Source organism: Pangasianodon hypophthalmus, chromosome 27 (assembly GCF_027358585.1).
Source record: "Pangasianodon hypophthalmus isolate fPanHyp1 chromosome 27, fPanHyp1.pri, whole genome shotgun sequence".
NCBI lineage: Eukaryota > Metazoa > Chordata > Actinopteri > Siluriformes > Pangasiidae > Pangasianodon > Pangasianodon hypophthalmus.
In genome coordinates, this window is record NC_069736.1 from 17,690,428 (window position 1) to 17,702,627 (window position 12,200).

General features: G+C 39.9%; 1 protein-coding gene across 8 annotated transcripts in view; it reads left to right on the plus strand.

Annotated features, from left to right (window-relative positions):
* The window catches only part of npas2 (neuronal PAS domain protein 2), a 42,422-nt gene extending 31,270 nt beyond the window's left edge, over window positions 1–11,152 (plus strand). For all 8 annotated transcript variants that reach the window (XM_053230254.1, XM_026922193.3, XM_053230257.1 and 5 more), the window contains 16 exons: window positions 828–951; window positions 1,545–1,658; window positions 3,242–3,360; window positions 3,461–3,543; window positions 4,502–4,608; window positions 5,029–5,176; window positions 6,300–6,378; window positions 6,496–6,622; window positions 6,868–6,968; window positions 7,064–7,135; window positions 7,338–7,499; window positions 7,712–7,888; window positions 8,036–8,238; window positions 8,402–8,491; window positions 8,623–8,830; window positions 9,634–11,152. In XM_053230254.1, coding sequence (XP_053086229.1) covers window positions 828–951; window positions 1,545–1,658; window positions 3,242–3,360; window positions 3,461–3,543; window positions 4,502–4,608; window positions 5,029–5,176; window positions 6,300–6,378; window positions 6,496–6,622; window positions 6,868–6,968; window positions 7,064–7,135; window positions 7,338–7,499; window positions 7,712–7,888; window positions 8,036–8,238; window positions 8,402–8,491; window positions 8,623–8,830; window positions 9,634–9,819 — 2,100 coding nt within the window. In that variant the 3' untranslated portion in view covers window positions 9,820–11,152. The remainder of the gene's footprint in view (window positions 1–827; window positions 952–1,544; window positions 1,659–3,241; window positions 3,361–3,460; window positions 3,544–4,501; window positions 4,609–5,028; window positions 5,177–6,299; window positions 6,379–6,495; window positions 6,623–6,867; window positions 6,969–7,063; window positions 7,136–7,337; window positions 7,500–7,711; window positions 7,889–8,035; window positions 8,239–8,401; window positions 8,492–8,622; window positions 8,831–9,633) is intronic.
* The last annotated feature ends 1,048 nt before the right edge of the window (window positions 11,153–12,200 follow it).

Sequence of the window (12,200 nt, forward strand, 5' to 3'; positions counted from 1 at the left end):
TGTAAGCTAACTTTACAGAATATTTCAGAAACTCTGAGTGCCTTAAACCGCTTTTGAAGCCTGGGTACCTGCTCAGAAATGCTAAAAGGCAGTTATTTCAGTTCATATATGGATTCAAGATTCTCTTAATCTTGGAATAAATGCTGCCCAATTTACTCTACTTGGGCAGCTACCTCCTTAATGGAGCTTGTTCACTGACTATGATATTACTATATTTTGATAATCAGCCCAAAATGTCATATAATTATAAGATTGTTAGCAGAAGCCTGCTTTCTGGGATGACGAGTGACATTATACTCAGGCCTTGTTTTTTCCCATAAAAGAATAAGGATGATGAGGTACCATTCATCAGGCGAGGGTTTTTTAATACATTGAACCAAGGGTGATAATTCTGCAGATTGTGCTTAATGACTCATGTTCCAGGATGAGTGATGACTAAGAGACCAATATCTTGGCTGGCTATATTTAGGTAGCGCAACCCACGCACGCCATATTTTCTGAGGGAGTTGGATAGAATTGACTGCCCTGGAAAGGCTTCCAACATTTTGTCGAGAAATTGTTCTGTAATACAGTTCAAGCTGTGCAGCTGTACTTATTTAATAGATACAGTCGGGAAACAATGGGCTTCGGAATGTTAAATCGGAAATCTCAGTCTATGCCAAAACTAAAAAAAAGACAGTTGTAATTGAAACAGATGTTCTGTTTGCAGTCTTCACCTCCCTTCTGTTGTCTCAGTGAGTCGATTTCAGCTACATAACCAGCTCAAGTATTTTCATTAGTGAAATACAACACATAGCGATGATGTCGGTGTTGCCGGTGTGTTTCAGTCAGACATGGTGGACCAAAACATCCTGAACTTCCTGCCTGAGCGTGAACATGCCGAGGTCTACAAACTGCTCTCAGCACACTTGCTCATGAGCGACCCCATCAGTACGGACTACCAGGAGGGCAGTGAGTGTACACACACACGCACACACACACACACACACACACACACACTTATCCCACTTATTCCCTACACAGCCTCCTTGTCCACTGTGTGCTGAGTAAAGCAGTTGATCTTAAACTTTGACGGAATGTGTGTTCTGCCCCTTCACTATCATCCCGTAAACTCTGAAATAAATTTTTAAAAATCGTCCATCACCTATTTCATCTCTAGAGTAACTCGTTTTAACTTTAACCTGCTATTATAATAAAAAAGTTCTGCTCTGTGGTCCGCTGAAGGTTTCCGTCTCCGTTGCCATGGCAATGCCGCCAGGATTTTTCATCTGACCTTTGGACTGTTTGATGTCTATTTTATTCTGTTATGAAGGATTTCTCTATGAATTACTCATCAAAGTCCACACACACACACACACACACACACACAAACACACGCGCATACAGAGGTGACTGTATTGTAGAGCTATTTCTTTATTACATTATGAATTCATATTTTCATTATAATCTCTAAACTAGCTATAAAAAGTGGTATTCTTTCTTTCTTTCTTTCTTTCTTTCTTTCTTTCTTTCTCTCTCTCTCTCTCTCTCTCGCTCTCTCTCAGATGAGACCCATGTTGAGTTCTGCTGCCATTTAGTCCGAGGGAACATCGACCCGAAAGATGCGCCCACGTATGAGTATGTCAAATTTGTCGGAGACTTCAAGTTCCAGAACAGTGGTATGTATTCTTTTCTTTCTTTCTTTCTTTCTTTCTTTTTTTCTTTCTTTCTTTCTTTCTCACTTCTATTAAATCCAAAGGACTGTCTCCAGGACACTTCTTGAATGTCACCGGTTCTCTTCTTGCTCCGCTGCTCTTGGTTCTGATGAATAGAAATATTTCAAGATTCAGCTTTAGTGCTGAATACAAGTGTTTAAAATTATTATGAAGGCTGTGATTAACAAAAAAAAAATGATAAAAATGAATTTTCTAAAAATGCATATGATCAAAAAGCAACTTCATGACATAAATGAGTCATCTGAATCGATGCTTAAAAAATAATTTAATTAAAATGGTGCAGATTTGAATTAAAACTTAATACAAACTTAATTAAAACTGCATTATTTGTCATTCATACAACATTTAACATGCAAAGTTATGATGCATATGGATGGAAGTAATAATTAATTGCTATAATTATTTAATAAATAAGGTCAATGACGAGGCAGCATTATGTTCGGAAGATCATTAAAAGATCATTTTATCATTTTAATTTATCATTTTTTCATGAGTTAATTTACCGTGGCTAAATGTTTGCCTGTTTTTTTTTAACAAATAACTCACACCTCATTAAAAGAAACATTTAATATAACAAATATAACAGAAATATTTATACAGTATCAGGACTTTTTAGAATTATTTTAAAAAATTAATTAATTAAAAAAAACTAAAGTAATCCATTTTTATTACATCTGAAGAATTCGAGAGACTGGGAGTGACCTCAGCATCTTGTAACATCTGATACACCTCGTTATTATTCCCGTTTTATGATGAACGCTCTTTGTACTCTGTAATTATTGTTTTGTGTGTGTGTGTGTGTGTGTGTGTGTGTGTGGGAGAAGGTATGCGTGCTAAGCTGCAGGTTTGCATCTACCTACACTGGCGCCTTAATAATTGCCTGGAGAGCGCATGTAGTTAGAATATTCATCCTTTCGAATTCAGAATTTTGGAAAAACCTGAAGGAGCGTTACATTTCTTGCTATCTAACTGTAAATATTTAGCTTATTTCACTCTGTGTAACATTTATTTATTAAGGTATTATTAGTAATAGTGATAATAGTTTACCTTCAGGCTAGCTAGCTACTTAGCCATTCATGTTTAGCCACTAATCAAATACCTTATTTTACAGAGCTGTTAGTTAGCTAGCTATTTATGGTTAGCTAATCTGTCAGTGTTATGCTAGCTATCTTATTTAACAACGTAAGGTAAGTATCGTAGTTAAGCATGTGAGTGATTTCAGCCAATGGGAAAACATCAATCTTTACCAAACAGGAACAAGCTTTAAAAAAGCTATTACAGTATCACAGTCATGAAGGCAAAAATTGGTAATAGTGGCTCTTGCCTCTGTGTGTGTGTGTGTGTGTGTGTGTGAGAAGAAAGCCTTTACTGTGCTGTATAATTGTCACACATCATTTATGTGTAGAATTTGCATTTCACAGTCAGATTGGATGAGATAACAAAGCAATTATCCCCAAACAAGCGGAACTGAGAGAATGTGTGTGTGTGTGTGTGTGTGTGTGTGTGTGCGCGTGTGTGTGTTGCAGTGCCTGCGTCATCATGCAACGGCTATGAGCTGATGTTCCCCCGTCCACTGCAGACCTCGCTGGAGGAACAGATGTGTTTAGTGGCTACAGTCAGACTGGTCACACCACAGTTCCTAAAGGTAAAGACCTATAGACACACACACACACACACACACAGTGGTACACCTAAGACAACATTTATATAGAAAAAATATGTGTGTGTGTGTGTGTTTTGGACAGGACTTGTGTAACGTGGAAGACCCATGCGATGAATTCACATCGAGACACAGCCTAGAGTGGAAGTTCCTCTTTTTAGACCACAGGTGAGTCAAATGACTCCTGATTCATTCAAACGACTCCTCACTTGAATCACCTCTAGGTTTGCCATGTAACCGGCGGCAGTAAGACCTGGTTTATACGTGACGTGTGACTACATGAGCACCAATGTCCACACGTGAGTACCACTGAAACGTGAGCAGAAAGAAGCCGAAGAGTCGACACGTCTCTGTTCGACAGGTTTCCATAACAACCTGTAAAACATCTACCGATTTCATTCCAGCTATTTTCGTAACACGTCTGTGGCGAGGTAGCATCATGGAGATGTTAAACACACGCATGAACTCTTTTAGGTTCTCTTTAAAACTTTGTGTCATCGTCGTGATTGTTGTCATGAGCATCTTAACAATAACGTTACATTTCAAATGTAGTTCCGAAGTTTTTTAATCCAAGAGAAATCAGTGAGTGTCATCACTCAAAAACCTGTGCTACGTTACATCGTACTGCGCTACGCACTATACCACATGCACTGTTTTATGCTGGTGATGCGTTAATTTTTTCGGACATACAAAATCGACACACCAAAGTCAAAACTGTCAAAAAGGGCACCTCTGAGCATTCTTTTCACTTCTTTAACTCGCCATAATGCTTAGCATGGAATATCATATTTAATTATGTAATATAGTAGACTAGCAAAATTAGCTAATCTAGCCAGTAAAGGGAATGCAGTACTATGCTAGCTAACTAGCTAGTTTAGCTAACTTTAATGTCCCCAGTAGATTATGTTGAGATCTGGATTTGTTAACACACTAGCTAACATTAGATAAATTAATTCATTGTGTAATAAAAACATTTTTGCTAGCAAGCTAACAGTTGATAAAATTAGACGAACTATTGCAGTGATGTCATATGATCAAGTTTATATGATTGTATGATTACATATAATTAAGCCCACCTGTGTGTGTGTGTGTGTGTGTGTGTGTGTGTGTGTGTGTGTGTGTTTAGAGCCTCCCCCATCATCGGCTACCTGCCGTTTGAGGTGTTGGGGACGTCAGGATACGATTATTATCACGTAGACGATTTGGAGCTCATCGCTCAGTGCCACAAACAGCGTGAGTTTCTCTCTCTGATCTCTCTCTCTCTTCTTTCTGTTTGTTTTCTCTCTCCTTCTTTCTTTTTTTATCCTTTCCCCTGTCCATCTTCGATCTGCTCTCTAAATATGATAGCTAGCATTACATGTTTAACTAGCCACAGTATAAATAGTGAAACATCTAGCTAGCTTAGTATTAGTTGCCATTAGTCTTTAAAAACAATGCGATAAAATAAAATAACACATTAAATAAGAAGGGCTTTTTTAGCAATGATAACCACCTCAAGTCACCACACCAAACACTAGCCACATTGCTAGCTACATTTGCTAACTCCTGTAATTAATAAGTAAATGAATGGGTAAGTAAAACTCTTGCAGTCAGACATTTCAGGCAGAAATAGGTCACTGTGTGTGTGTGTGTGTGTGTGTGTGTGCTTGGCAGTGATGCAGTGTGGGAAGGGGAAGTCGTGTTATTATCGCTTCCTGACTAAAGGGCAGCAGTGGATCTGGTTGCAGACGCACTACTACATCACCTACCACCAGTGGAACTCCAAACCCGAGTTCATCGTCTGTACACACACTGTGGTCAGGTAAAACACACACACACACATACACACAGAGCTATAGCTACACTGCATGTTTTCATTGACCATGAAACGTAAAAATTGTCATTTCTTAAGCAAAGAAAACTGACGACTCAGAAATCATAATTTTCTCAAATTTTTATCTTCGTTTCGATTTATTTCCACAGTAATGTTTTCTTTTCTTGCTTATATTTAGCTTAATGTTATATTTCTTAGCTGACTACTGCCCATGCTCCCTACATGGAGTATAATACAGTAGTGCTGTAGTCCGTGTGTAGTGCACTGTGCCTGAAACTCCATGTGTTTTTATTTTATTTTTATTTACAGAGGTTGAGCACGGGATCTTAAACATTCAAATTGTTTTACTTTTGAATATGTGAATATTCCAAACAATCCAATAGTATTCATACTGTGAAACTGGCTTGGACAGCCCTAACACACACACATTTTTACACACACTTACTATACTTGTGCCTTGTGAGGACCTGCCATTAACGTTATCATTAATGCAATTAATTAATGCTGTGCTATACTTAACTCTAACCCTGACCTTAACCCTAACCTTAAAGGAAACTTTTTGTCTCTTTTAGGGTTTTTTTGTACATGAAAGCTGCAGTTTTTGGCTGGAACCCTTGTGGGGACCAGCCAAATGTCCCCAGAATGTCAAAAATGTCAGATATCCCTCTCTTTGTGGAACATTTGTTACTCAACAAGATACAAAAATCACAAACCACCAATCACGTACACACCAATGCTGATTCTGATTGCATTAACGAACTGAAAGAGTTGCTCGTATTGTAAGTTATTTGTATCTCTCCATCTAGTGGCCATTGTATGTCACTGCAGTTTCATATGACAACTGCATAAACCAGAGCTTCTTAAACTTTTTGTAGCCAGGACCTAACTGTAAAAAAAAATAACATTCCACTGAATTATATCATGAACATTATTAAAATGTTTCAGATATTTTTGGAGTCAAGGAGATTTCTATTCCTGAACTGATCTGACTGATAGAACACATTAGGTCTGAGTTGACTTTGGTGCTTGGACCCGTGAATATGGCATTGATTATTTTCTCTCTCTCTCTCTCTCTCTCTCTCTCTCTCTTTCTCTGTCTCTGTTTGTGTAGTTATGCTGAAGTCCGGGCAGAGAGGAGGAGAGAGTACGGGCTGGAGGAGAGCTCTGATATGTGCACCACCTCAGTAAAGGTGCTGTATACACACACACACACACACACACACACACACACATTTATTGTGAGTTTTGTGCTATATTTAAGTGATGCTTAGTATTAGGTATGTGTGTGTGTGTGTGTGTGTGTGTAGGGGCAGGAGGTGTGTCTGGATGTGTGCGCGCCTATGGACGCACCACGAGACAGAATCAGCAGCGCTCGATCAGCTTCTTCACACAGCTCACGCAAATCCACACACACTGCACCGTCTGACTCGGCATGTGAGTGTCTCACACACACATGCGCACACACAGACACACACACACTCAAATGCTAACGCATTCACACTAACAAATGGAAAATTACTGTATCTGATGGAGTAGCAGGCCTACCGTAAATACACTAATAAATTGCCATGTCACAATGAGGCTTACTGCAAAAATAATGAAATACACATCTTATAATTTGGGAAATATGGTAATATGTTTAGCCATGTGTGCGTGTGTGTGTGTGTGTGTCCTCACAGCGAACTCTTCAGTCCGGTATAAAGAAAGCTGCACTTCATCACGGCAGTCAGTGTCTATACCAGCCGAGAACTCTAACAGGCTGAGCCACGGAGCCTCAAAGGTATATAAACACACACACACACACACACACACGCAATTGTATATTACATTAAATAACTTACTATCATTAATGAATCACATTTCAATGCATTTTAGACCCTGATTCAGGGACAAGCCTCATTGGAGCCCCTTCCCCCCTCCCCCTCCTGCAGCCAAGCCTCTGTCATGGTTAGTGTCTCTCTCTCTCTCTCTCTCTCTCTCTCTTTCTCCCCTAATTATCTGTCTGTCTGTCTCTCACTCTCTCTCTCTCTCTCTCTCTCTGTCTTTCTCTGTGTCTCTCTCTCTTTATCTCTCTCTCTCTCTCTTGTTATTGTCAGTGGTCTAATCTGTGTGTGTGTGTGTGTGTGTGTGTGTGTGTGTGTGTGTGCAGAACCAGGCGGTGTGTGCAGGTCTCCCCCAGCCTCAGTTAGGAGTGATGCACCAGCTGACGGAGCATCTGGAGAAGAGGAGACTCATCCTGCAGCACGACATCAAAACCCAGCAACAGGAACTCCATCACATCAAAGAGAAACTACAGCTCACTAACCTGCAGGTACACACACACACACACATACACACACACACACACACACACACACACACACATACACATACACACACACACATGTAGGAACTCCATCACATCAAAGAGAAACTACAGCTCACTAACCTGCATGTGCATAATCATACATAATCACACACATCTTCTTGTATGTGTGTGTGTGCGTGTGTGTGTGTGTGTGTGTGCGTGTGTGTGTGTAACAGATGTTGCTGCAGCATCCGGTGCATGTGGATTTTCCTCAGCAGCCTTCAGCTCCAAACAGCCAGTCAGGAGTCCTGCACCACAACAACACACAACACCCCAAACCCCCACACTGCACACCACACACAGCCTCATCTCACACACTGCACCAAGAGCAGCCCAGCAGCTCCATCGCACAGGTAAACACACACACACACACACACACACACCACCCTTACCATTCATACACTAACAAATCATGTTACACTTAGGTACAGAGTGTATAAAATGTACACAATCATGATCCTAATGTGTATTTACATCTGTGTGTGTGTGTGTGTGTGTAGCAGAGGCTGGTGCAGATGCAGAGTGTGTGTGTCCCAGTCCAAACACACACCAGCCTGACGATGCCGCTCTACAGCAACCCCATGATGTTCTCGCCGAACCAGGGATACCGAAATACAATGGACACACACACACACCATACACACCATGTGCAACACACACACCGGCAAACTGACGCAGACAACGGGACTGACGGACAGCTACGGTACACTCACACAAACATACACATTTACAGAGTGTCGGATTTTATACTTCTGAAAAATACGATGTTGTATAAATGTAATTTAACACACACACACGCACACACTCTAGCGAAATGCGTGTCTAGGGCTGAAAGGTGTGTGTATGTGTGTGTGTGTGTTTGACAGGATGCTGTTAAACCAGCCAGTGCAGAATCTGGTTCCAGACAGCAGTGGAACACCAACATCACACTGCAGCACCACCATCCAGCAAACCAAGTGAGTGAGTGTGTGTGTGTGTGTGTGTGTGTGTGTGTGTTTGTGTGTGTTGATGCAGCACTACCTGTTCATATGTACTGCTTTGAAATATGATATTATTTTTGAATGATGAATGTGTGTGTCTTGTGCAGATATTTGGACCAGCACATGATGGCCCCCTCTTTCCCAGTGCAGCAGGTCAGCTGTAATGCTGTTCTAGTCCCCTCCCCCGTGTTCACGTCACCAATCGTGATCTCCCACAACAGTTTTATCACTCCTCGAGCCCCGCCCACCTACACATCCAACCCCCAGAGCAATCAGCAGGGCCTGCACATCCAACAGCATCAGCAGTTCTTTCAGGTAAATGAGTCATCCGAGAATGATTCCCTTTAGAATGAGTCATCCGAGAATGATTCCCTTTAGATTGAGTCATCTGAGAATGATTCACTTGTAAATGATTCATTGTGAGAACAAATAAGCACAGAAAACGATTCATCTGAGAACAGTTGAGCTCAGAATGATTCATTTGCTCACAATTCACCTCGATAAATTCCTATTAGAGTGATTTATCTGAGAACGGTTAACCAAGCCAGTTCACCTCAGAATGATTCCTTTAAGAGCAATTCACTTTGATTTATTCATATTATTGATTAATCTCTGAACATCTGAGAACGATTCAAAAACATATAATTCATATTAGAATGATTCATGTGTGAACAATTCAACAGAACTGTTAATCTGAGAACTGCTAACCTCAGAATGATTCATTCGAGAACGATTCACTTCGATAAATTCATATTAGAATGATTCATATACTGTATTAGAACAGTGCAAGCAGAACGATTCATCTCGAAGTGATTTAAATGAAAATGATTCACTTCATGATTGAATTGATTGATTGAATGAAATGAGATGATTGGAGATGATAGGAGATGATAGGAGTCTGTTGTCAGCTTTGCAGGACAGGTTACCCGTAGCTCTGATCGTGATCACAGGCCATTACGCAGATAGCTCCAAGACGTACGCGTGATGTTTGACGTTTATGAGGCAAGACGAGGAAAGGGAACCGTATGACAACAGAATTTATATCAAATACTATGTCATATGGTCACTTTGTTGTATAAATCTAACTAGTTTGTCTAACTTTTCTCTTTCTGTCTAAGATGCAGCCACAGGGTCTCATTCAGAGCGGCCCCACTCAGGCCTTTTTCCACACAACTAACGTCCAGCCGCAAAGCACTGTGGGATACGTTCAGCAGCAACAACCACAACAACAACAGCAGCAGCACCTTCATTCCCAGTCTTCAGCAAGCAGCCTATCAGATTACAGAAACATACTTCCACGGTAGCCCCACCCCTCTGTGGGAGGGGCCAGAAAGGCTGCTGGGATAGCGCATGGAGCGGTTGGCTCCGTGGCCCAAGAGGAAAGGATGCTGGGAAGGCAGAGCGCGTGAAATTCACCGCCAAGCCTAAAAAAAAAACACCAAAGCCGAAATCCCTCTGTGCCACGAAAATGGACGTACAGTGTGGCGAGTTGAGAAGCTCCGCCCCCCCAGACACTGCACACAAAGGATGTTGTGGCTGTGGGAGGAGCTAGCTACAGGTCACAGGAAAAGCCACGCCCCCTGACCCTCAACAGAGGTGTCATGAGGTAACTGGCGGACTGAAGAGAGAATATTCACGATGACGCAGAAGAAAAAAAAAGTGCTTTTGTAAAACCTGAAGTTTTATAAATTATGGGTTTGTGTAGTTTTTTCTGTCATGTTTTGTTTTATTTCTTTTTTTTTCATACCGTTATGATGACGGTTATGGCATTATCAGGTTTGTGCTCGACATTATTGCAAACGGATATAAATATCGTGATGTTAGCAAACAAAAACAATGCGTTCACACTGGTACTGATATGAAATAGTGGCTGGAAACTGTTCATTTTTGATAAAAGTTGCGATTTTACAGCAACAGGAAGCAGAGCGCGAATTGGTGAAGTGAAGTGGGCGGGGCTGGGTGACGCTATAAAGTCAGGTACAGTTTGTTTATCCTTATGCAAATGAGAAACAAATACGGCAAAGACCAACAAAAACTACGAAAGAGTATGACTTAGGATGCTTCATGTATGTAAAGTTAAAGTATTTAGCATAAATCACAGAACATCAGTTGGTTCGGAGTAGCCAGTTATGTATATTAAAAAGTATTTATTGAACTTGAGAATATTAACTGCTTTGAATGTATAATGATTTTGAGTGTTGCTAAATAAATGCACATGAGACCAGTCAGTGAAGATGCTAGGCGCTGTGAGGAGAACCGTATCAGCCAGCACTAATCTCGAATAAACTAGCGACAGTTAGCAAAGTGAGGTGATGAAGGAAGGTAAAGAAAAACTTGGTATAGAAACAAAATCACAGGATTAGCATCAGAAAAATAGTCCCATTTCTAATTAGCTACTGTTTAGCTAATTTTCAAGCAAACACACTGGACTTATCAAGGATTGATATTCACAGTTCTGTTCATAAAATAATTTTGTTAACGCCAACAGAAAAAGAAACTATATTAAAATATATGAACGCAGCTATGAGACCAACCTGACATTTGATTGTGTCTTTCGTTCTTTTCCTCTGTACATGAGGCTCAGGCTTCAGTTGGGATTTCCTGGATCAATAAAAGCTGACGGTGAAATAAACTGAAGATGAATTAGGTCATATTTCATATTTTATCACACACAGGATGCTTCTCTGTGCCATAATGATGACCAAATCAATTTGTCTGCAATATTTTGGTTCCAACTGGATAAGAGTTTGCTAGAACGCCTTTCATTGCTTTCAGAGCATTAAACAAACAGGCTAACACACAAACTAGCCAGAATTTCAGCAGCTTTCTGACAGCCCTGATTTCTCAGAACAAACCTGGAAGTGAGGCAAATGACAACATGAAGTAAAAAAGTATAAAAATATCAATTTCAAACTGTACCACATGCTTCATTTCTGTGAAACATTAAGAAGAGATATGCTAATGTTTTTACAGGAACACAGCCACATGCTAATACTAGCTAATGTTAGGGAAACACTACAGCTGCCATTTTTACACACTTTCAAACCAGAATCTCTTCTGAATTTTCTCACATTACCTGAATGTGACATAAAAGACAAACTTTACTTTATTAATCAGGCTAAATCATGCTAGTGCTAGCTCACAGTACACAGATTTACAGTACACCAGGCTAACACAAACCTAGTGCTGTAGTCAAATTAAATATATAAATAAAACACATCTAGCTTTTACAAACTACCCGTTTTACAGTCAGTTTGCTGACAGCGATGAAGTTTGGTTTTTACGTGTCTGAGTCGGTTGCTAGCTAGCTAGCTAATTCACTGATCGTTAATGGTAAAAAAATACAAAAGGTTCAGGCTCCTGGGTGACTGCGTGCTCGATTTTATGGGATAATTTATATTCTGGTTGGAAAGAACGATATAAAATCTCATGACTGTTGAGAAAAATATATAGTTGTTTATTTTGCAAAATGTAAAATAGATTGAAATACATTCATGGAAATAAAAAAATAAGTATTTTGTTATAAGACTAACGATTGACATGTCCTATCTTTATTATTATTATTATAAAATGGATGTTTTTCTGTACATACACCACTGAAATAAGCTGTAATCTACTGATAATATTATCTTTAAATGATTTTTTACATTCTTAAAAAGCTCTGGTATTAATTAAAGTGATACTG